The following is a 23,449-nucleotide window of genomic DNA, read 5'->3' as shown; positions in this document are numbered from 1 at the left end:
ATATATCTTCCCCCACTGTTGTGCGCCTCACCCCTGGCCCTTGCATAAGTAGTATTTTTAATCGCATCATTCTGACATTCTGATAGAAATGGCAGGAACAAGGACACTTGTTTTGCATTTAGGAGCCAAGGTCACACAAGGAGATACCTTTCTTTAGAAGCAAGAACCCTTGCAACTCTTTCCAAGGTTCTTTGATGCCCGCCAGCCCATATGGCCTTGCACTTCCCTTGCTAGCCATGTGTTGTAACTGCAGGCACCTCTCAATAGGGATACAAGGTTGAGGCAGACACCACAAATGCCCATGAACTGTAATCACAGTGGCACAGATTACAGTCACAGAAGCTCAGGTTACAAGTTGGCTGCATTTTTCCAGTGGAAGAGGGCCTTAAATAAAATCCGTCACACGCAAATATGTCTTCCAAAAAATTGTGGTCCTTTTTTCATGTGTTCCACCTCAAGCACACCTGGTGCAACTCACAAAGCCCTTGATGAGTTGCATTGGGTATGCTTGAGACAACACCAGTTGTATTTGTGCTGTTGCGAGGAATTCCATCCAAGGGGTTGAATAATAGTGAGACTGGAGAAGCCAGTGTAAGTTGCCTTTTTAGCTGAATTTGGAGAGACTACTTGAAGCATCCATTGTGTTGAGCTATTTCAATTGCTTTGGTTTGATTTGCTCATTGCAAACAGCGGAAAGTATGTAAATTTTGATAATAAAACTGCTTTGCAATGGGGGTTGAATTTTGATTTCAACTGTATTTCAGATTTGCCAGGTTTGTGACAAGTTGTCTTGGAAATGATGATTCCTCTGCATATGTCATGAGGGAATGCCAAATCATATAAAAGTGGCTGGAGGATCTAGTCCTTGTCAAAATCTGAGATTATGCATAATTTGCTCCATTATAGGTATACTTCAGAGTGAGTGTTACCAAGCGTCCAGTGTAAAAAATGGGGCTGTTTCCCACCCAATGAGTTGTAATTACTTTCCATGCTGCCAAGATCATATATAAAGCCAGTTCTTTTGACAATATATTTACATTGACGTCATCAAAATATTCAGCAACGTTAAATTTGGACAACAAACAGTAGTTTCTTCAGTAATACTCTTATCAAAATTAAATACCAAAAATCTTGCACCAACTGACATTCCCAACATAAACGATATGTACAATGTTTATTGCAATCCTCCCCCCAAAATTAGGTGAAATAGAAGAAAGCATTTTTGACATGTGCAAAGGAGTGCAGTACCATCTGTGTAGTACAGGCAACCCCTGATTTGTTCGGGGGTTGAATTTCGTGTCATTGCACACAATGGAGGAGTGTGTATAAGCCTGCCACGCTCCCTTTTCTTGCTGCTTCTGGGTTCACAGCAATGCATGCATGCACCATAACCAGCAATCTCTCCATCAATGCTGAGCTGGACAAGTGTATTGTCAAGGTAGCTATGGCAAGGGCCCACCTCCACAGAAGGTTATAGGAGAACGTGTTACAAAGATGAAGGTCTACAAAGCCTGTATGTTCGGCACTTCATTATAGAAGTGAGTCGTGGGCAACTTGCAGCCACCAGGAGAGATGCCTCATTGCCTTCCACATCTGCATCAGGAGGACTTTCGGTAGCGCATGGCAGGATAGAATGTCAAACAAAGATGTTTCCCAAGTCCATATTCCCAGCATGTTCGCACTCCTGTCTTAGCGATGTCTATGCTGGCTTTGCCATGTCCACAGAATGGAAGATGGCAGGATTCCCAAGGATGTGCTCTATGGGGAGCTGGCTTCAGTCACCAGGCCAATTGGCAGACCATCTCTGTGTTACACAGATGTCTGCAAATGTGACACAAAGGCTAGTGACATTAACCACACCTTGCAGATGACCGAAGTTCCTGGAGACAGGCCATCAAATTGTGCATCCATAGAAGTGACAAGGAGAAATGACCGCTGGATGGGAGGAGAAGAAACAACACCACAGTGGTACACCTGAATCAGCACAATCAGATATCTTCATCTGCCCCAGCTGCAACAAAACATGTCTCTTCCGCATCAGTCTCTATACCTACAGCAGGCACTGCAACTGCCAACAGTTTTTTCTTGGAGGTTGCCAAGTTGGGGGACAATGCACTCTTTGTCCCCAGCCACCATATTGTATCTACTTTTTTCATCCCCAAAGTTCATGGACTTTGTGTGTATAGTACATTGGACACAATACTATGTTGATGAGACACATCCCTGTTAGATGAGTGAGCCTACTTTGGTGACTAAAGTGGAAACTGGCTACCTGGAAGCAAGCCTAAAAAAGTGACCCACATACTGATTGGTTCTCAGGGCTGAGTGTGGAAGCAAAAATTGAGTTGTGAAGCACTTATTTAAGCTGACAAAACAAGCTGCACTTGGCGGCAGTTGTAATAAAAATGTTATGACAAATCCAGTTTGTCTGAAAAGAGGCGTGTTACCGAAAGGTGGGGGAATAATTTAAAAAATGGAGCTTCGGTCTCCAGTCCCAAGCGTGTTGGAAGGAATCGGATTGGCTGAAGCGAAGGATGGGAATGCTGTGGCATGAAGCAGTCAGTCAGGTGGAAAAAAGAAGACAGAGCTTAAGCCCAGGTCACTTCCTTCACACTGAAGTGAGCTGTCAGATGAAATCAAAAGCCTTTTAGCATTCAGCTAGAAATGTCCTCTGTAAGGAAAGGGATGAGTGTTGCAAATCTTCCCCATCCCCTGAAGCTAGAGGGCTACTTGAAGCATATGCCAAGTCACACTTGACAATGCTAGGAAACCTTTTGTGGTAATGAAAAACTCAGGCTCCCTCTTAAATTGAGCAGAGAGAAGCTGTTTCTGGGGGACATTTTAATGAAGAGAAGGGCTGTGGGACTTATTTCATAATTTCCTCCCATGGAAAAGGCAGAATTTGAATCCCTTTGGCTCTGGTTTGTTGGTTTTTTGCTTTTGTCACCATTGGTGCTTCAGCTTGCTCCACAATGCTCCAGTTGTCAGCATTTGCTTTTTTAATAATCTCCAGATAGCCTAGGATTAAGTAGAAAATCGATGTAAGAGGAATAGGTAGCTGAAGACAGGATACTGTGCCCAGAGAGTAGGCCCTAAGATTTTTTTTTTCGTCATAAGAAATTTTACCACTTTGTTATATTGATAATCTTTGGGAGTCATTCAGGTAGCACTCAGTGGTATTCAAGCTCATCTCCAAAGCTACATGGCCTAGAAACTTGACTTCAGTTCTCAATATATTGTGTTTAGATAACTGATTTTAGGGGATAACAAATCAACAAAACAATTGTTGGTGGAAGCATTGTGGATAGCACCCTAAATGTGTGCACTTGATCACAAGTCTGTTTTTATTGCAGCCATGCATGGCCTTGGCAAATTTATCAGTCTTTTCCTTTGGAATAGCTTTTTCACTTATCCACCTTTTCTGGCAAACAGATTGCTTGTTTTTGTTTTTGTTGGTGTTTTTTTTTGGAAAGTGCTCTTGTCTAACCCCCTAATTCCGTGCTTGTTTGTGTTTGGCAACAGGTACAACGGGTAAACCATCATCACCACCCCCTGCAGTCATTGATGTGAGGCAGATGAATGAGAAACTGGAGACCATTTTGTTTCAGCTCCGCCAAGTTACCCGTGAGAGGGATGAGTTGAGGAAGCGTCTTGCACTGTCGTCTCCTGGGTCAACCTTTGATGACTGCAGGTAAAAGACTGAACGGTCACATGAGGGTATATTCCCAGGTCTAATGCATGTGCACTTGGGCATGGGTCTTTGGCTCTTTTCCAAGGCACAGCTGTTTGAGTTGGGTGTGGGACAGCTAAGGATGCCTAGTATGGCTCAGTCAGAGAGCATGAGACGCTTGATCTCAGGGTTGTGGGTTACAGCCCAGTGTTTGGCAAAAGATTCCTGCATTGCAGGGGGTTGAACTAGATGATCCTAGATGACTACCAGTCTTTGATAACTAGTGATGTTCTTTGCAAATTATTTAAACCACCAGTGGCCAACTCTGTTCCATGTGGGTACAGAGTATGCTTAATACATCATTTTTGTTTCATATAAACTAACCTTTGGGGGAGGGGTGCATGTTTTCTTTCACCTTAATACTTAAAATGTTTGATGTGTATTCATGTGAATGTTGTGTTAAGGTCATGCTCAACTGAAATCTATCTTTGTGGTAGGCCTACCCCCAAGCCAAACCATGATTATGAAAGGCTGAAGATTCAGTGCATGAAGGCAATGTCCGATCTGCAGTCTCTACAGAACCAACACACCAAAACGCTAAAAAGATGTGAAGAATCTGCTAAGGAGGCTGATTTCTATCAGTAAGTAAAGGCACACAGCATATGCACAGAGATGTATTTTGGTTTCCTCCTACCATTACTATGTGTCAGTTAAGCTGCCTTAGATTTTAATGTTCAAAGGTCCTTCATCGTAGTTTTCTTATCTCCAGCTTCAGTCAACTTTTAAAATGCCATCATTTCAACATCAATAAAGAGATAATGTTCAAAGCTTTTGGCTGCAGATTTAGGATTAGTTTAAAAAAATATCTTTGAAGATGGAGAGCCAGTTTCTGAAAATTATGGTGGGGGGTATAAGCTTAGCTTGGTGTGGATGACCTTCTCATCATACATTGATCATACTTGTTCCCTGCTTCCCCCTTTCAGAACCCTGCTTTCACCAGCTCCAAGTTGGAGTCCAGTGCATTAAATGACACTGCTAAGGAGGATTCTCTTAAAGGCAATTAGGTATCAACAAAATGCACAACACCAGGCAACAGTGCAAATCTGGTGGTTTCTAATGGTGGATATTTCTTAATTTTTTAACTTCTTTATCAAATTGGAGGAGATGACACTACACATAGTAATTTCTGTGTTTGATAGTCTATAATGGTGGTGACTAAACTATGATCCTCCAGAGAGTCTTGGAATACAACTGATGTTTGGCATGCTCGCTGGGCTGATGAGGAGCCCAACAACATCTTGAGAGACACAGCTGTATAAAATTAATAAACCCCTCTGAGTCCAGAGGATTTGCTGTATTTGTGGTGGTTCTTTTATGGGGATGTTTGCTTGATAAAGCAATGTTGCTGTTCCGTGTTTTCTGAATTTGCTTTTTAATTGTCGTTGGAGCATTTTTACAAGCGCTTCCTGTGTACATTTCTAATATCTGAACAGTACACTGCACAGTCGTCTGCTGAGTGACCAGTCACAGCTGAAGGAGGACATGGACACTTTGAAGCGGAAGAACAGCCAGTTGGTACGAGAGCACAATCACCTCCAGCAGTCATGTGAGGAAATGAAGAGACTTCATGATGAGGATCTGAAGGAGATAACAGACCTGCGCAGTCAGCAGCAGCAGGTAGCCTCTGCCCTGTTTTTGCCTGCTGAGTTTAGCTTCTCATTTATTTTCTATTCTCTTTCCACCCCCACTTATATCTCAAGTGTTTGTTTGGGCACTGCAGGAGAGTGTCTCTTCCATTCCATTTCTTTAACACACAGTGCTTATTCTTTTCCTTAATTTCCATAGATTTCCTTAATTTCCATACCCCCCCATTACTACAAGGAGCAGTTTACTTTCGATTATAACACAGACCTAGTTGTGTAAATTAGAAATGCTGCCATTTTCTATCTCATTAATTTCTAGTAAAGTGGGCTGCTCAAATTGCACTTCAGCTGCTCTTAATTTCAGAGATGAGAAGGATGGTGGGAGCTGTAACCCAACAATATCAAGAGCAGGGGTCCTCAAACTTTTTAAACGGGCCCGGTTCACTGTCCCTCAGACACTGTTGGGGGCTGGACTATATTTTGAAAAAAATAATAATGAACCAATTCCTAGGCACACTGCACATACCTAGGCTCCCTTGTGCTCTTGGCAAGGAGATGTATCGGTCCCTTGCATCCTTGCCAGAGGATCTGAGCCAGAATAGACAGGTGCAATTTTTGTGCTCCCATGGGTCTGCGCCTTTTACTAGGGCCAACCACTGGGTACGCCACTGCTTTTTAGGCAATATAAAGGGGAAGGATTGGTCTCATTGGTTCCCAGAGGTAGGAGATGGGGGCATAAAGAGCTCATTGACCTGTGCAAGTCCCACAAGCTCTTCTGTCCCATTCATTCACTGTTTTTGCTAGGCATCTGAAATGTGAATGTGAACATGTTAGTAGTGTGTGAAACTGCCCAAGCTGAATGTCCTGAAAGCACATGATGGGGTTAATACTTAGGTCCAGAACCCCAAATTATCCTCCTGTATCCTGTATCCTCCTGTTTAGGGAAGCTTTTAATGTTTAATAGGTTATTGTATTTTAGTGTTCTGTTGGAAGCTGCCCAGAGTGGCTGGGGAAACCCAGCCAGATGGGCAGGGTATAAATAATAAATTATTATTATTAATTTATTTTATAGGTTGTGGTCCCTTTGCCACAACCTATAAAATATTTGAGGGAGCCTGCCCCCCATTTAATGGGCATTGACTTTCAAATGCTGTGTATGTCTGTGTGCTTGTGATCTTGTGATCGATTATGCTGGGTGTAGCTTCCCTGACACCCACCCCAATATTTCAAGTTGGCACCCCTGTTCTGAATCCAAAGGAAACCACCTTTTGCACAGGACTGAGCTCTGGCTTTGCAACCTGACCCTTGTAGAGAAAGGGGGCCAAGGATAGTGAGGGGTCTCCCTAATTTGCTTCCATTGCTGAAGCGTGCAAAGTGGGGGGAACTGAACAGCCTGGCCAGAGATGGGGAGCAACTCAGGCGGAGTGCACGTAGCCTCTTCCACCCAGGCAAGGAACACGGGGTGCATTAGGGGCCTGCGGGAAAGCGCTTCAAGTGGAAATGGCACTGGATCCAATGTTCATTTTCGAAAGAGACCCCAAGTATAATTGCAGGGAGGTGTTGGTGCATTGGGTTAATTTGCAACAGATATGTTAAGACAATAATGGTGGGTGCACACTGGGAAAACAGCTTAGTTAAAACTCCTCAGTATTTTGGATAGGAAGGTTGAGCATAGAGATCCAAGATTTGCTAGGTCGTTCACCACCTGGAACAGGAAACGCAATTGGACAACTGTTGCAAAGCAGGTGAGATACTTCACTGCCTCTGCCATCATGGATCCTATCTCCTTTCTTCTTCTTTTTCGGAATTTATGCCATAATTGCTCAGCTTGGACTTCGGTGGAGAACCACTTCCACTCCAGTCACCTACCTTTTCTGTTTCAACCACCACAGGGCCTTCTGTAAACCAGGAGAAACTGTGTTCACTAAGTGTTAGGAGTGGTGATGATGATGATGATGATGATGATGATGATGATAATAAATAATAAAAATAAATAAATAAATAAATAAATAAATAAATAAATAAATAAATAATATTGCTTCCATCTTTGTGCATGTGCATAGGCTGCTGCTGATCCTACTCTCTATGCAGGGTTCTGGTTTTTACTCCAGGCCAGCCTTTTGTTAGTGAATGCTTCTTATGGAAAGCGTTGTGAAAAATCTTTGTTGAGAGCTTTTAAATAAAAATACTAATAAGAAACACTGTGAACTAAAGGGCCAAAATCTGGTGCATCGGTTCTGATGCTTTGGCAAAAGAGATGATAGTCAAACCTTGGTTGTCGAACATAATCCACTCCGGAAGACCGTTTGACTTCCAAAACGTTTGACAACCGAGGACCAAAGGGCAGTCAACAAAGTCAATGGAGGGAAGGAAAAAACATCTCTCCAGAAGCCCTTCAGCTTCCGAAAATCGTTCAAAAACTGGAGCAGTTACTTCTGGGTTTCCGGCATTCAGGAGCCAAAATGTATGATAACGGAGGCGTTTGGGAGCCGAAGTTTGACTGTACCAATCTTAACCTGGGGCCCCCATCATTTATTTTCCTTTGGGGAGGGGTTTCCACCCTGTTTGCTTTCATCACAGTCAATAGCAAAAGAAAGAATCTGCGGCTTCTCTTCTCAGTATGTTGAAGTGAATTGCGTTGGTCTGGAACAGGAGCTGCGAGTGTGCATCCATGCTTTTGTCACTGCCCATCAGGATTAGTCTCATTCTTATTGACGTGGGGGTGGGAGGCAAACAGCAACATGTGCCAATCTTTGTAGGTGCGTTGAGCTTGGTGTCTTTTCAGCTTGATCAAAAGGCACAAGGAGCCTGATGGCTTAAAAGGACAGAGAATTGGGATCAGATTACTTCCACTGACAGAGATGGCCACTGATTCTCCCGTGCAGCAGCTGACTAACTTATAAGTCTCTTCCTGCTTGCTGTTGCCATGGTGGCACCCTTTGGCCCAGCTCGGATTATTTACTCTTCTTCCTATCAAGGATTTGAATGGGAGAATTCCCTCCTTGTTAAATTTTCTCTCCTCTTCTATCACCATTATGCTCATGCCTCGACTTTTATTTATTTCCGTTAAAGAGCAAGCAGTTGAAAACGCAAACGTTTTCAGACATGGCTTAGCCTTCGTTTTCTATTTGTTTATTAAGGAGTTTCAGGAGAATTATTTCAAAGGGGCACAAACTTTTCTGCCCCCCACCCCCCAGTGGAAGCAATTGTTCCATCCCTGCAATCTTTGCCTCTATCCCCCTTTCCAGAAGCTTCGGTTTTTAAGGGAATTTGCTGTGCCTGTATAAGGCTGAATTGCATGTTACTTGTGCTCAAATATTGACACTGTACACAAGCACAAAGTAACCTAAGAAGGGCTGCAAAGTGTGGTGTGTGTGTGTGTGTGTGTGTGTGTGTGTGTGTGTGTTTGTACTAAATGCATTTTATAAGCATTTGGTGTGTTTTGTTTTTTCTATATATACTTGCTGTAGCTATGTTATCACAGATCAAACACGTAGTCCCATGAAGTTGGTGAGGGATATTGGTGATCCTGAAGAATAATATGCAGTCTGAAATGTAGAGAGGTAGAGTCCCCTCACCCTAAATTTCACCTCTGTAGGAAGCAGAAATCTACGCTGGCTTTCCACACATATATGTTGGTATGAAAATATGCAGTTATTTAGTTGGTTTGGGGCTCAAACTGGAGTAAGACCCCTTTGTTTCGGGTCTGCCCTGAAATATGTGAGTTGCCAACTTTTCTTTTTCTATAAATAAATATTTTTTATTAATTTTTCATTAATAACAATCCAATGGTAACCACATTAATACATTTCCAAATCATGCCAAATCTCAATACTAGCCAATTAATCTGAATTAAACATTTTGCCTGACTTCCCATATTCCTGCTCTCGGGAGTTGATGTTATTCCTCTCTTACTTAGTCCAAGTTCCACCATTCCTATCCAACCCTTTGTTCTCACAGCCACTGATGAATGACTTTCCATCACATTTTTATAAATCCATATTCTTTAGCTTGCAGAAGGAATTTATTTCCTGTAGCTGTGCAGAATATTTGCTTTCTTCCTTTGTCCATGTTGAAATCAAAACATCTTCCTTCACATTGCCTCTCCCTCGAGAGCTCTATTTCAGGTATGCAACAGCTCTCCATCTTGCTTTGAAATCGAAAGTAGTCCAGGTCTGGCCACGACTGGATCACTTCCAATTACAGCCATACCTCAGGTTAAATATGCTTCAGGTTGTGTCCTTGCCCCCACATTCCATCAGAGCAAGAGGCAGTTATTGGATGATCCTCGGGGGGGGGGGGGCTTGCAAGGATAATTACTCCCAGATTATCCTTGATTGCCTGCACGGCCGGTGTCCGCTAGTGTGAACACAGCTGCTCGCAATGGCGGCTGAGCTGGAAGCCATGAGTTGCCAACTTTTTCAAGAGCAAAAGGGGAGATGATTTTGTCCGTTTTCTTACTCCCTCTGCACCCCTTTCTTCTCTGTTGGTAATTCCCCAATTCCTCTCAGATGCATGTGGCAGAATCTGTTTGCCCCCCCCCCCCAATCCATTTGTGGGCATAACCTTTCAATACAGCCTTTGTGCGCGTAGTCTGATTTTGTGATTGATTGTTGATTTTCGCCTGGGGAAACTGACTTCGCGAAATACTGTACACATTGCAATTTTGACATGTGTGGACTGTCATTAAATATTACGCCCCATTGTAGACAGCTTGGGGAATTGGAAGCAGGGCAGGTGTGCCAGGGGGGTATGGGAGGTAGATAAGGAGTGCTCTTGTTCCCTGCCATGCATAGGGGAGCAATTAGGGCCCTATTGACTCATCTTTGATTTATAGAAAGACTTATTTTATCATTAAGCTTTGGATGAATGAGGTGGGTTGGCGCTCCCCTATAAAAGTAGACCTACTTGGGCGGGAGTTAGATTTAAGACTGGGCACATGGTGCATCTGTCTTCTTCCAGACAAGCAGTCAGTTCTTGATAAGGGACAGTTCCAGACTGTTCCTATTTTGTGGTGGGATTCAGTTACTGCCGCATACAGCCAAAGTTGTTCTTGCACAACAAAGCCCCCCCCCCCCCCCATCAGACTTTTCAAGGTAAGAGAAGTGATTGGAAAATGCACTGGGAAGTGTGGGGTGGCTAGACACAATGCCATCCTCATCTTCTTGCAAACTGTACAGGCAAATGAGGATGAATGCTCACTAAAGAGGTCATCTGGAAGTGACCGAGCTCAGTTTACTGTGGAGGAAGTGAACCCTTCTCATTAGGACTACCTTAGGTCCATGTTTAGTAAGGCCTGAATGTGGCACTCTTGATTTTGTCCTCTTTTTAGAGTTTGGGTAGCTCATGGTCAGCTTTTCAGACCTTGAACCTCCCGCTGAAAACACCGTATTTACTGCGCTGCAGGAGGAAAGTGTTTGCATATATGTGCATACCATCCCTTTATGAAGTGTGTCGCCCAACAGAAGGGAATCATCTAAATCCATCCCTCCTTGATTGTGCTGGATAAGTAGTGACATTGAAACATGGAGGTTCTGTGTAGCCATAATGGCTAATTGCCATTGATAGACCTGTGCTCCATGAAGTTCATTTCCATTCATTTGCCTTCATCTGCCTCTAACTAGTGGCCATCGCCACATCTTATGCCAGTGAATGCCAGAATTTTTGTGTGAGACCTACATATATAATGTCCTCCACTCACGCAGAGGTGCTGGCAGGCAAGGAGTAGCAGATTGTTGGTTCTTGATTAGTCATTCAAAAACTCAGGACCTGGGGTCTGGTTTGGACTTGCACTGATGCTGTCAGGGCCAGTGTGTCCCGTTTGAGGCAAAATGTGAGGTGCCACCCCACCTTGCTGCCACCCACCCTGCAGCCTCCATCACCAGCACCCAAGACAATTTCCAGCGAGATTTTGCTGAAATCTCAGAAGGCCTTGCACTATACGTGAGATCTCACAAGATTTTGGCAAGATCTCACTGGAAACACTGGAAACAGTGCTGATGCCGGTTCTTCTTCCGGTGGAGGTAGGCCCATGGGGGTGCCACCTTGGGGGCTTCTGCCGTCAGAGGCAACTGCTTCACCCGCCTTATGGGTGGGCCAGGCCTGGATATTATGCAGAGGAAAGTGGTAGCAATCATGTTTGCTTCTGGGGAACAGGACTCCCCCCCAACCCACCCCCACCACTCTTACCTGAGGCTTCTTTTCCCTATTGTGTTCTTCACCAAAAGTTTTGAACGCTGTCCTTTTCAAACCAACAAAGGGTTCTTTTTCTCTTTTATGAACCGTCTCTGGAAATAGATGCATGCCTACCAATTGACCCCGATAAACGTGTATTAACATTGACAGGTTCATAAAAACAAATGTTCTGGAAACAATCCATGCTCCCTTTGTTGAGAATATATTTTAATGGTTTTAGCTTAATTTTGAGCGTTGTGCATCTATAATAGGGCTGCAATGGACATTGTAACTGGTGTGCCACCTTGTGGTAGACTTAAACGGAACTGCAGTTGCATTTTGTCTCATAATAATCAACAGTAGATCAAAGAAAGGAGGAGCTTGGGGCTGGGGGGTGATTTTGCCATTCAGACTTAGAAGGACACAGTGGGAGAAGATCCATGTTCAGGAGACACCTTTGGGCGGGGTGATATATTGGCAGAAAGCCCCGTGAAGAGACATTGGATTAAAAGTGTCAGAAATCAATAGAAGGGAAGGGGAGAGTATGTGCAAGACATCCATATTGTTTTGAAGGAATACGTGTCAGGCAGAGCAGACCCTTCGTCTTGCTGGCAGCTTTAATGCCATGTGTAGTTTTACATCCTAACGTTTGCATTACATCTCATTATCATCATCAAACCTTTTATTGGCATCACATACAAACATCCATAGTAAATCAGTACAGAATTACCACCTCCCCAATGTCACAGAACATTTGTCAAATGAAAAGAGGCGAAAAAGTCTAACGTTACATCTCTAGGTCTCCAGGGAGATCAGACGTCTGCAATGTGTTTCTGCGACAAAAAACCAAATAAATATATTTAGCCACTAATTTGGTGAGCTCCTAATCATTCCCCAGTAATAGAAAATGTATGACCTCCAACTCTGGTTTCCATTTGGGCATGCAGAGTTGATCTAGGAACTGCTGGTGGAGATCAGCATATAGTTTACATTTAAGAACCATGTGAGTAAGAGCTTCCAGCAGGTGGTCTTCACACGGGCAAATTATTTCTCCTTCCACCATTCCCGAGAACCTACCCCAAAGGAGGTTTGATGGGTTTAAATTAAACCTGGCCAGTGAAAATGCCCTTCTTTCCTGAGGGATAAGCAGAAATTCAAGATTATTATAATTAGTTTCATGTCCCCAAGAAAGTTGAAAGTAAAGAGGGGAACATGTTTTCTCTGCTGCTGCTGCTGTTAGTTCCTGGCGTTCAATGTCCCACAACCTAATTTTTATTATAGCCTTGGCAGATGGTGGAGGCATCGATTGCAAAAGTTCCATTGACAGTCCAAGTTGCTATACCTTTATGTTAAACTTGTAGCCCTGGGGAGAGAAAGGGGTCTGACAAGACTTCGCTGAGGAGGGGATCTTTTTCTAATGTATAACCAACATAGAAGAAATCTCGCCAAGGCAACTGTCTCTACCTTGTGTTGACCTCCCTCTAGACACAAGGCTGCATAGGGTACACAACGTGGAACAGCAAAAATCTTAAAAAGGAAAGCTTCCTGCACTCGTTTACCAGCTGGGTAAACCCTGGCAGCCAGACTGGAATTCCATAGAGCAATTGAGCTATTATTTTGGCGTTCAAGACCTTGAGGGCAGAGGGCATATGCGAATTACCTCTTGCTATGAAAAATCACATTATGGCCTGCATAGACATCTTACTGGCATTCACCGCCATTGCATGGTGCAAGGGCCATAGAAGCCTGTGATGGAATGTAATTCCCAGATAAAGGTAAAGGTACCCCTGCCCGTACGGGCCAGTCTTGACAGACTCTGGGGTTGTGCGCCCATCTCACTTAAGAGGCCAGGGGCCAGCGCTGTCCGGAGACACTTCCGGGTCACGTGGCCAGCGTGACATCACTGCTCTGGCGAGCCAGAGCCGCACACGGAAACGCCGTTTACCTTCCCGCTGGTAAGCGGTCCCTATTTATCTACTTGCACCCGGAGGTGCTTTCGAACTGCTAGGTTGGCAGGCGCTGGGACCGAGCAGCGGGAGCGCACCCCGCCGCAGGGATTCGAACCGCCGACCTTTCGATCGGCAAGTCCTAGGCGCTGAGGCTTTAACCCACAGCGCCACCTGCGTCCCCCCCAAATTCAAATACCTGCTGGGTGGGTTTTCGACCAAATACCCAGCTATAGCTCTTGCGTGAATTCCCCAAAACCATTATTTTGTTTTTATCAAAATTCATGCACAATTTCATTCTGGACAGATAGTACAGGAATTTAACAATCGTTTTAGGCCAGTTCTTGTCCGTGAAAGCAAAATAATGTCACCTGCGTATAGGAGGATGGGTACGCTTGATACGTTGAGTTTTGGGCTATGAGCATCCACCTGTTTTAGTGAAGAAGCGAGGTCATTAAGAAAAAGATTAAAAAGAGAGGGAGCGAGTACACAGCCCTGCTTTACTCCTCAGTTTATAATGATCAATCCCCCTCTCCTTGGGTGGCCAAAGCGAGTGTAAATAGGACAGATCAGTTATTAAAATGTCGATAAATTCCTCGAACTGAGTGACTCCAACAACAGGGGAAAGTTCACCTTTCTCTACCAAAAGCAAATGGATCACACGGTCAGAATTCACCAAGCTTTGGAAAAGAGATAGTGTATGCTCGTTGACTCATATCCTTGTGTGCTGGGGTCTCGGTTCCTGGGGGGATGGATTAATTAACTGTTCTGTCTTTCTCTGTGGAAAGACAAGTTTGCAGTGTAGAGGGAGATGGTCGCTGAGCATAGGATCACCTATGTGGAACTCAACCACGTAGGATGTCATTTTAGTGGGAATCAGAATATAGTCCACCACACTATTTCCCTGTAGGAAGATGTAGGTAAAATTCCCAGAGCCTTCCCAGTCAGTTAGCCCATTGAGCCACGTCAGGGCCCTGGTGGTGGTCAGCTTAATGAGTCTCAGACCAGCCAGATTAATTACTGGGTCCCGGGATCTACATTCCCAAAAACAGAAGTCTGGGAGAACAGAAGTATTCGAGATCTTGCATGCTTTTGTGTACACTTCCCACCCTTGGCCTAGGCGGGCATTAAAGTCAATAGGTAGGTCAGGGCAGATGAAGTCCAGATTCTCAAGCACCTGAGCAATAAATACCATTGTAGGTTCTTGGCAGTGGGAATGGGAGGGATATACACATTGATCAATAACATTTCCTGGCTCTCTAGCTCTATCTTTGTTACTAGTAATTTACAACTAGCATTTGTCGACAGGATATGTTCACTTTTTATATGGGGAGCCACCAGGGTTAACAATCCACCTGGAGGCCTACCTTTCTTACGGCTTTTGGTTGCCGGAACTGCAAGTTCAGTGTGATCATAATGACCAGGTTTCTTGTAAACAAACTATATCGTGTGCCCTTATTAACTTTGTAAAGTCAGGGAGACACAACTTTGAAAACCACCCTGCCACATTCCATGATAGCAGCTTCAGAGAGGAATATTACACCAGGTTCCCAACCATGGCATGAAGTCAACCTAGGTGCATGTCTATGGGTTGGCTATCACTTGGGGCCCTGAACGTTTCCTGGTGTATTTCCTCCACTACCTCTGGGGCATCGGTTATTAGTCCGTGGACCCTGGTGTCATCACTACTTGAACTAGCAACTGTCATCTCCTTGATTGTACTCAAGTTGGTGCTTTACATACATGAGAGGTGTTCTGGGCCTTCTGGTGTCCAAAAGGTATATATAATAAGTTACCATATAATAACAAATTAAGTATAAATCCCAGTGATCATGGAAGGCTAAATATCTTAAGAGCAGCCACTTTGTATACATACGGAGAGATTTCTTTTCAGAGTGAAATAATTTCCTCCATGCAGCAAGGTTCATCTGAAGGAGAGGGAATATGCTGCACAAAGTCTGGGTACTGTTACTGCTCTTTGTGTTCCTTCCTGGATGTTATGGGCCTTTTTCATTCCTGGAATTCCTCTCCTATTCTGTGCTGGAGTGTTTTATAGGAGAAAACCAAAATTACTGTATTTTTCTGTGTATAATACTATATTTCCCCCCCCCCCAAATTTTAAGATTGGGGGTCGTTTTATACACGGAATGTTGCAATTATTTATTTCTTAATTTTGGGCTTAAAAAATAGGGGTCGTCTTATACACAGAAAAATACAGTAAATCTAAAAATGTTATTCCGTTTCTCCAAGAACTTAATTCAACCTCTTATATGAGCAGAATCATGTGTTGTGCCATGAAACCAGCTTTTCAGGGCCCTGAGAATTCTGTACAATCTCTTTGGAACACAGCACTTGCAGCTATTCTCCTTCTGCTCACAGTTCTTTGGTCCTAACCATGTTGTGATTTTTTTAAGGCGTTACATCGTTAGCTCTTTTGAGGGTCCTAGAGAGCAGAAAATAAAATCTCCCCTGGTTTACCCCCTCCTGTTTACAGCATGACTGAAGTTTATCTTCCAGGAATTCTTATTCAGAATATCTTCCGTTATTCCAGGTGATGAAGCAGAATGGGTCGTCAGAGATACTAAATAAACTCTACGATACAGCAATGGACAAGCTGGAGGGCGTGAAGAAGGATTACGACACACTTAGGAAGCGGTACAATGAGAAGATAGCGAGTCACAATACTGATCTGAGCCGATTAGAGCAGACGGAAGAGGAGAACAGGCGACTCCAGAAGCAGATTGACATGCTGATGAAACAGCGGGACACAGCAATACACTTCCAGCAGCAGTACTCTACCTCTCTGAGAAGGTAGAAGATGCTTTTGCCACAAAGCCATTTTATTTTTTATTTTTTATTAGAACAAACTCAGCACTCAAGTTACCTCTCTGAACTTGTCTGACTCTTGTCGTGTCTTGGTTTTTCTGTTTCTTTGTTCATGTTTTGGTCACTCGGGATCAAAGTAGACCTGACTGAGTAGCCATATTTTGTTCATGTGTTTGCTCCAGTCACATATTACTGTGTGTGTGTTTGTCAGGACTGTGTCCCATGATGCAAAAGACTTCGGTGCACACAATGACACTTCAACTTTCTCTCCTGCCCTCTCTACCCCAACCTGGTGCACCCTCAAAATCCTCTCCTGAGGGTTGGGGAGCACATTTGGGGGTTAAATGTGGAGGTAGAGAGAAAACTGAAGTCCTGCTGCAGAAGTGGAATTCTGCTTGCACAGCATTCAGTATAATCATGTGTCCCATGTTGAAGTAAAAACATCATACGTAGGTAAACTATTTCTCTCCCCTGCACCATGGTTTGTGAAGTGAAGTGAGCTGAGAGAAAAGTGTCTGAAGTGATGGAGTTCAGAGAAGTAATCCAGGGGAGAGCTCATCTCCTTTCACCAACATATATTTTATAATGAGATGAGAACCACTGCTTCTCTCCCCCCTGCCACCTCCACATCGAACATGTGATCAGGGCAGTCATGTGACAAAAGAAACATGGCTGACTCTCACTTCTCATTTAGTCCTTTACACAGTTTAGTGTGGTGTGTAAGAGGAAGGAAGCTTTCATAGGGCCCCCTTTCGCTTACAAGTGGTGAAAGGACTTGCTGTGACTCTCCTCCCACCTCTCTTTAGGTTTGAGACTGTGCAGCAGGAACTGAGCAAGGCCACTGCCCAAAACAAGGAGCTACAGAGAGAGATGGAGCGGTTGCAGGCAGAAGTGACAAGGTTTAAAACAATGCAGCTGAAAGCCGTGAAGGATGCAGAGAAGTACAAGGAAGAGAGGGACTCCGTTTTCAACGAGTACCGTCTCATCATGAGCGAGAGGGATCAAGTCATCAAAGAAGTGGATAAGCTGCAAACGGAGCTGGAACTTGCCGAATCCAAATTGAAAAACACATCCTCGGAGAAAAGAGTGGCTAGTGAGGAAATGGAAGCCTTAAGACAGGTGTGGTATTGTATGGCACTTGCTCTGGCCAGAAAGAGTTGTTCAAACCTAGTGGTGTTGCATGTGTAACTCTCTGCAAGTTTCTAGACCAGCCTTCCTTATCCTGGTGTCCTCCAGATATTTAGAACTACAGCTGGTAAAACAAAAGTCTTAAGTATTATTGCCCTTCGTGCCAATCATCCCTTGGTCAGAATTAACTTCTCTGATTTCTCTATTATTACTTTGGGGCTGCACAGTGTTTCAACTTTTGATGCAAGCAAATATGTGTTGCAGCTCTAAAGATATTTGTTAGTTGCATCTAATGCATGTTTTGTGCTGTATTATTCCTTCTTCTTATGCATGGCACAGGCTTTCAAAAATTCAGTGTGTTTTCATTAAGAGAAAGACTTTCTTGTACACTTAATGTACCTCCAATGATGGATTTTTATTTTATTTCAGGAGCTGAACTCTGCTCTAGTGGAACGAGATCGAGCAATCTGTGAAAGGAATGAGCTTTTGGAAAAGTACTGCCATGAAGTGAAAGATAAGGCTGAAGCCCAGAAGGAGCTGGATCAAGCCTGCAAGGATATTGAGACAGTGAAGGAAGAGAGAGATGTGGCTAGGAAGGAAAGAACAGAAGCCATCATCCAGAGAGATCATCTACTGAGAGAGTACTATCAAGCTCGCCAGGTAGAGGCAAAGTTTGCACGTTTGTTCTTCCTCTTGCACTCATTGAGGACTCTTTGTGCAATCAGCTACCACAAGGAAGCCCATCAATAGAGTTTCTCATTTGGTTTCTACAGAGGCTAAAGGAAACAGAAAATAAGGGGGAAAGCCTTGGTTGAAAGATGCAATAATCATTTTTAAAATTGCAGGACTGGTGGGTTTTCTCTTCCTCCCCCGTTTTCTCCACCAGCAGTCCCTATCAGTATATGCTTTTTATTTGAGTGACAATCTTGCAAATGGCAAGGATAGAATTGGGAAAAGGATGTTCTGTGACTCAGTACACATTGGGCTGGGTTCAGGGTGAGTTGCTGTTCAAATCATTGTAGAGTTTAACCCGTAATATCACTAGGTGATGAATCAGTCCCCTAGCTCTCTTATGCGTGTACCTTTGTGAAATCTGTGTTTGTCATGTGCCTGTATTACATTATTATGCACATGACTAAAAACAAAAATTTGTTAATCAGCTCCCACTCCTTGGCTACTCAAAGGTTTACATCTGGCATCAAGTTGAGATATTTAAGAGATTCTCTCTTTCCAAATTTTTCACTTGATCTGGGCATTCTGAATTACCCATCCTTGCTTCCAGAGTACATTAATAATCTCACTTGTCTGTTATTTATTTATTTTGCTATTCAGCCTGCTAGGAATGCATAATTTGCCGTAGTTTTCAGTTTGTCTCTATCTGCTAGGTTACAAAAACGTACCAGTGCATGCACATTGTGATTAAATTAGTGTACAAAAAAGAATATTGACGTGTCCCACAAATCTCACCATTTTCTACTTCACACTGATATAATCAGTGGACATACTTTTTTCTTACCAATCAAAACATTTAAAATAAAAAAGAAATGATGCACAAGTAAAACAAAAGCAACAATGAAGATGCAATTAAAAATCAAAACATTCAAAATAAAAGAGAAATGATGCACAAGTAAAACAAAAGCGTAATGTAGCAGGCATCTTACAAACAGTTCAGTAACAGCAATTGGTAGTAATGGATGTCAGAAACCCGAGTGACTAAGTAAGTGAACAATACACATGCACATACTGGTGGTGTTCAGTAACCTGTAAGAAAAAAATGTGCATGAAGTATTGAAAGCTGACATATTGCACATGTGCCTATCCCGAAATTAATGCTAGAAATTATGTTAGTTAAAGTAGGAGGTAGGTAGAGTGAGCCCATGGCATGATAATAGAACACATTCTGGGAAATCGGCTCATACCCCAAATCCAGAACTCTTGTGTATTTTTTAAACCCCTGTAAAAAGGTTGGTTTTTTTAAAAGCCAACTACATCCAACGAATGGTGTTTAAATGAATTGCATGATTCGACTTCCTCAGATACAAGATTCTGCTACACTGGATATAGAACGAGCAAACAAAGAAATTGAAATGCTGCGGAAGCAATACGAGGCAATGTCACAGGAGTTAAAAGAAGCTGTCCAGGAAGCAGAAGTCGCAAAATGCAGAAGAGATTGGGCCTTTCAAGAACGCGACAAGATTGTGGCAGAACGAGAGAGCATACGGTAAAAACAAACAACAGTTTGACAGTTCTCCCCATGAGTTTATTTGCAGTGTACAATTGGGATGCCCAGTTATTTGCTAGGGGCTGCAGCCGTGTTGCATTCAGTTGAAACTGTTCTCAGTTATGGCAGTCCAGAACTAGGGGAAGAAAATAATAGGCAGTAATGTTGGCTTTGTTTTTGAGAGGGAAAATAGTACAACTGCAATCTGAAAATAAGGGCCAAATTAGCTACTTTTGATTCATGTGTTCTCCATGCATGTGGACAACTGGGAGTGGTATGCAAGTCTTATATCAGAATATACCCTCTCTCCAGCTTATCTCTCTGCAAATATTCCAGATTAATAGTAATAAATTTGCATTTTTAAAAATAGCTCAGTTGGTAGAGCATGAGTGTCTCTCTCTCTCTCTCTCTCTCTCTCTCTCTCTCTCTCTCTCTCATTTTTATTAATTTTTTCTAATTTACATTTCAAAATAATTCATTTAGACAGCCTTAATTCAATGACTTCCCTTCTTCTCTTTCTATGGTTCATTTTGCATACCATACATCCCTGCATATTTTACATGAACTAAACCATTCATGAATCATTGTTACATCGCATCAAAGCTTATTTGCACTGTTGAATTTATCTTAATGCTACCAGCATTTTTAAATGAACACAATTTCCACCCATATATTCAGTAAACATTTTCCAGTCTTTATTAAATGTATGTTCTCCTTGTTCTCTTATTGTGTATGTTAAATCTGCAAGCTGTGCATATTCCATTACTTTAAGTTGCCATTCTTCTTAGGTTGGGACCTCGCTCGTTTTCCATTTTGGGGCTAGCAAAACATGGGCCGCAGTAGTAGCATGCATAAATAATATTTTTTGACACCTGGGAATATCCTTCCGAATTATCCCCGACTAAAAGGACTGGGGTTTTTTGGGAAAGCTTCTTTTTAACATTTTAAAAAATTAATTATATATCATTTCCCAATACAGTGGTGCCTCGCAAGACGAAATTAATCCGTTCCGTGAGGCTCTTTGTATAGCGGTTTTTTCGTCTTGCGAAGCAAGCCCATTGACAGCTTAGCGGATTAGCGCTATTAGCGGTTTAGCGGCTTTTAGCGGATCAGCTGATAAGCGGCTTAGCGGCTTAGGAAAAGGGGGGGGGGGAAACCCGCAGGAACTCGCAAGACATTTCGTCTTGCGAAGCAAGCCCATAGGGAAATTCGTTTTGCAAAGCGCCTCCAAAACGGAAAACCCTTTCGTCTAGCGGGTTTTCCGTCTTGCGAGGCGTTCATCTTGCGGGGCACCACTGTACTCTTTTACCCTTTTACAAGTCCACGGTAGAGCACGAGACTCTTAATCTCAGGTTCATGGGTCTGAGCCCCACACTGGGCAAAAAGATTCCTGCATTTCAGAGGGTTGGACTAGATGACTCTCGTGGCCCCTTCCAACTACAATTCTATGACTCTATTAATTAATTGCACTTGATATCTTCTTTCTAGCCCACTGCCAATGGAGTGAAGGAGAAAAGAGTCTGAAGTGTTGGGAGTACAGGCTGCTTGTTCCAGTCCGGCACCTGCATCTAATTCGTTGTCTAGCACAAGGCTGTCTGGAAAACAACACCTTGGGTGCTGGTGATTTTTTTTTTTAAAAAGTATCTTAATAGATTACCATTTCCTTTCAATTTTTCTCCATTTTGAAGGACTCTGTGTGATAACCTGAGGAGGGAAAGAGACAGAGCAGTGAGTGACCTGGCTGAGGCTCTTCGCAATCTGGATGATATGAGGAAGCAAAAGAACGACGCTGTGCGTGAATTGAAAGAGCTGAAGTGCGTTCCAGAAACCCCTTCAACGTGTAACTCTGACTTGATATTGTATGCAAAGTGTTTTCTTACCTGAGCCCTTGGGGTAGGACAACCTAGAAGGCTGAAAAGAATGTATATGCGATTTTTTCCTCCCGCTTTAAAAAATGCTGTTAATTGGCAAACCTGAGGAGGTGTGTACCAGAATTATGTCACAAAATAATGTAGCCAGGCCTTTGGCTAAGTAATTGGAGGGCAGGAGAGAGAGAAATGGGAGAAAACACTTGGTTGTATAATCAGGAGGGCAGCTGTACTTGCCTTCGGAACAGGTGGGCTGTGCTGACCATCTCTGCAGGTAGCCAGTCTCCTCCCAGGTGAGCCTTCCTGTAGCATCTGCAGTGGGGATAGAGCAACCTCCATAACTGGTATAGTTTAGTGCCACTACCTGTGCATTTAAATACATTTCTTCCTGTATGCTGTTGATACCTGCTTTCCTTGCTTGACGTACTCAGGTGTGTTTCTCCCCATAGAGAGAAGATGGAGAATCAGTTGGAAAAGGAAGCAAGGTTCCGGCAGTTGATGGCCCACAGCTCTCATGATTCAGCCATCGATACGGATTCTTTAGAGTGGGAAACAGAAGTAGTAGAGTTTGAGAAAGACAGGGTAAGACTGAGGTCCTGGTCAAATGTTACTCTCTCCTTTGTGTGTGTGAGAGAGTGTCCCATTTGTTGAAGCCTCTCTCTCATCCCCTATTCCCCCCCCCCCCAGAAAAAACAGGCACAGAAAACTGGAGATACTATATAGTCGAAATAATTCAGTTACTTACACTCCGTATGTGTACAGAATCACTGCATATAACATATAGCATTTCATATCCATTAGGAAGATATGGATTTGAAAGCCCTTGGTTTTGACGTGGCCGAAGGTGTGAATGAACCATATCTTCCTGGAGACTGCGGGATATTTGTTACCAAAGTGGACAAAGGAAGCATTGCAGACGGTCGATTAAGGTAAAGAATCAGTGGTTTGTCGTTTAGTTGCCAATGCTAATATATAACGTGCATTGTAAATATAATATATTGGTCCTGTGAGGACAAATTGGGTTGACATGGAGGGTCAGGGGAGGTGACTGTGGTTTCAGATAATGCTTTCAGACACTACGCATGCTGACGTGTAAATTGCAATCAACCTGTGGAGGTAGGGGCTGGGTGAATAGGATCCCTTTCAATCTGTAGTTTTCTACTGGGTTTGACAGTCTGCACAGGTCTACATTGATAGGGCATATGATTTTCTCTCCCCACCGCCACCCCAAAAATAGTGTTGGCAGCAAAGGAGAAGTGGTTGTCAGCATTCTGAAGGTTACATTTTTTGAAGAGCAGAGTACACTTTTTATGACCTGTAAAAGTCAATCGGCCCATACCCTGTTAGACTTGGGCCCACCATCTGTTGTTAATACTACACCACACTTGGACCAGTGTGATCAGCAGAGTATGCACAGCTTCAACAGAGCATCAAGCGTTTTCCTGTTTTTCAGTAGTCAGCCTTTTCTAGCGTTCCCAGTTAAGAAAACTCCTTTCCCTCTCAGTTCAGCTTAGAGTGTAAAGTGTTTGTTGTCTCGTGGTACAAGACAAACATAAGCACACCAGCTACATAAACGTTAAGACAGGCATCCCCAAACTCAGCCCTCCAGCTGTTTTGGGGCTACAACTGTTGGACTTCCTTCGTCAATCGAGTTTGCGCAGCAACTGGGGCGATGGAATAAAAACTTGCCCACAATATCTTTGCTTACTTTATTTTTAAATAATAGTCAAACAGCTGCAACTCACCACTCTACACCAGCCAGTACCATACAAAGCATTTGGTCAACTTAAATACAGTTTTCAAAATCACATCGCTGCATTCGGTGCAGCAGGTAAACTCCCCCCTGCTAATTAGTTAAATTGTTAAGATACCTCAGGTGTGCTGTTTTGTCAAGAGCTCGCAGGTGTGCTGCCATGCAGGTTAAATAATAATAATAATAATAATAATAATAATAATAATAATTTATTTATTTA

The 23,449-nt window shown here is 43.2% G+C and overlaps 1 protein-coding gene across 17 annotated transcripts in view; it reads left to right on the top strand.

Moving 5' to 3' along the window:
* The window catches only part of LOC307216565 (disks large homolog 5-like), a 131,579-nt gene that overhangs the window by 43,913 nt on the left and 64,217 nt on the right, over positions 1-23,449 (top strand). For 11 of the 17 annotated variants that reach the window (XM_079976973.1, XM_079976967.1, XM_079976974.1 and 8 more), the window contains exons 3-12: positions 3,523-3,691; positions 4,168-4,311; positions 5,164-5,347; positions 15,985-16,244; positions 17,066-17,378; positions 17,817-18,047; positions 19,424-19,608; positions 21,297-21,467; positions 21,926-22,058; positions 22,278-22,405. In XM_079976973.1, the coding sequence (XP_079833099.1) occupies positions 3,523-3,691; positions 4,168-4,311; positions 5,164-5,347; positions 15,985-16,244; positions 17,066-17,378; positions 17,817-18,047; positions 19,424-19,608; positions 21,297-21,467; positions 21,926-22,058; positions 22,278-22,405 (1,918 nt within the window). The remainder of the gene's footprint in view (positions 1-3,522; positions 3,692-4,167; positions 4,312-5,163; positions 5,348-15,984; positions 16,245-17,065; positions 17,379-17,816; positions 18,048-19,423; positions 19,609-21,296; positions 21,468-21,925; positions 22,059-22,277; positions 22,406-23,449) is intronic. The other 6 variants (XM_079976979.1, XM_079976978.1, XM_079976970.1 and 3 more) reach the window with 1 other exon arrangement.

The sequence above is a fragment of the Podarcis cretensis genome (assembly GCF_951804945.1).
Source record: "Podarcis cretensis genome assembly, chromosome: 5".
Lineage (NCBI taxonomy): Eukaryota > Metazoa > Chordata > Lepidosauria > Squamata > Lacertidae > Podarcis > Podarcis cretensis.
Note: the sequence above shows the minus strand (reverse complement) of the source record. Positions and strands in the feature narration are given on the sequence as shown.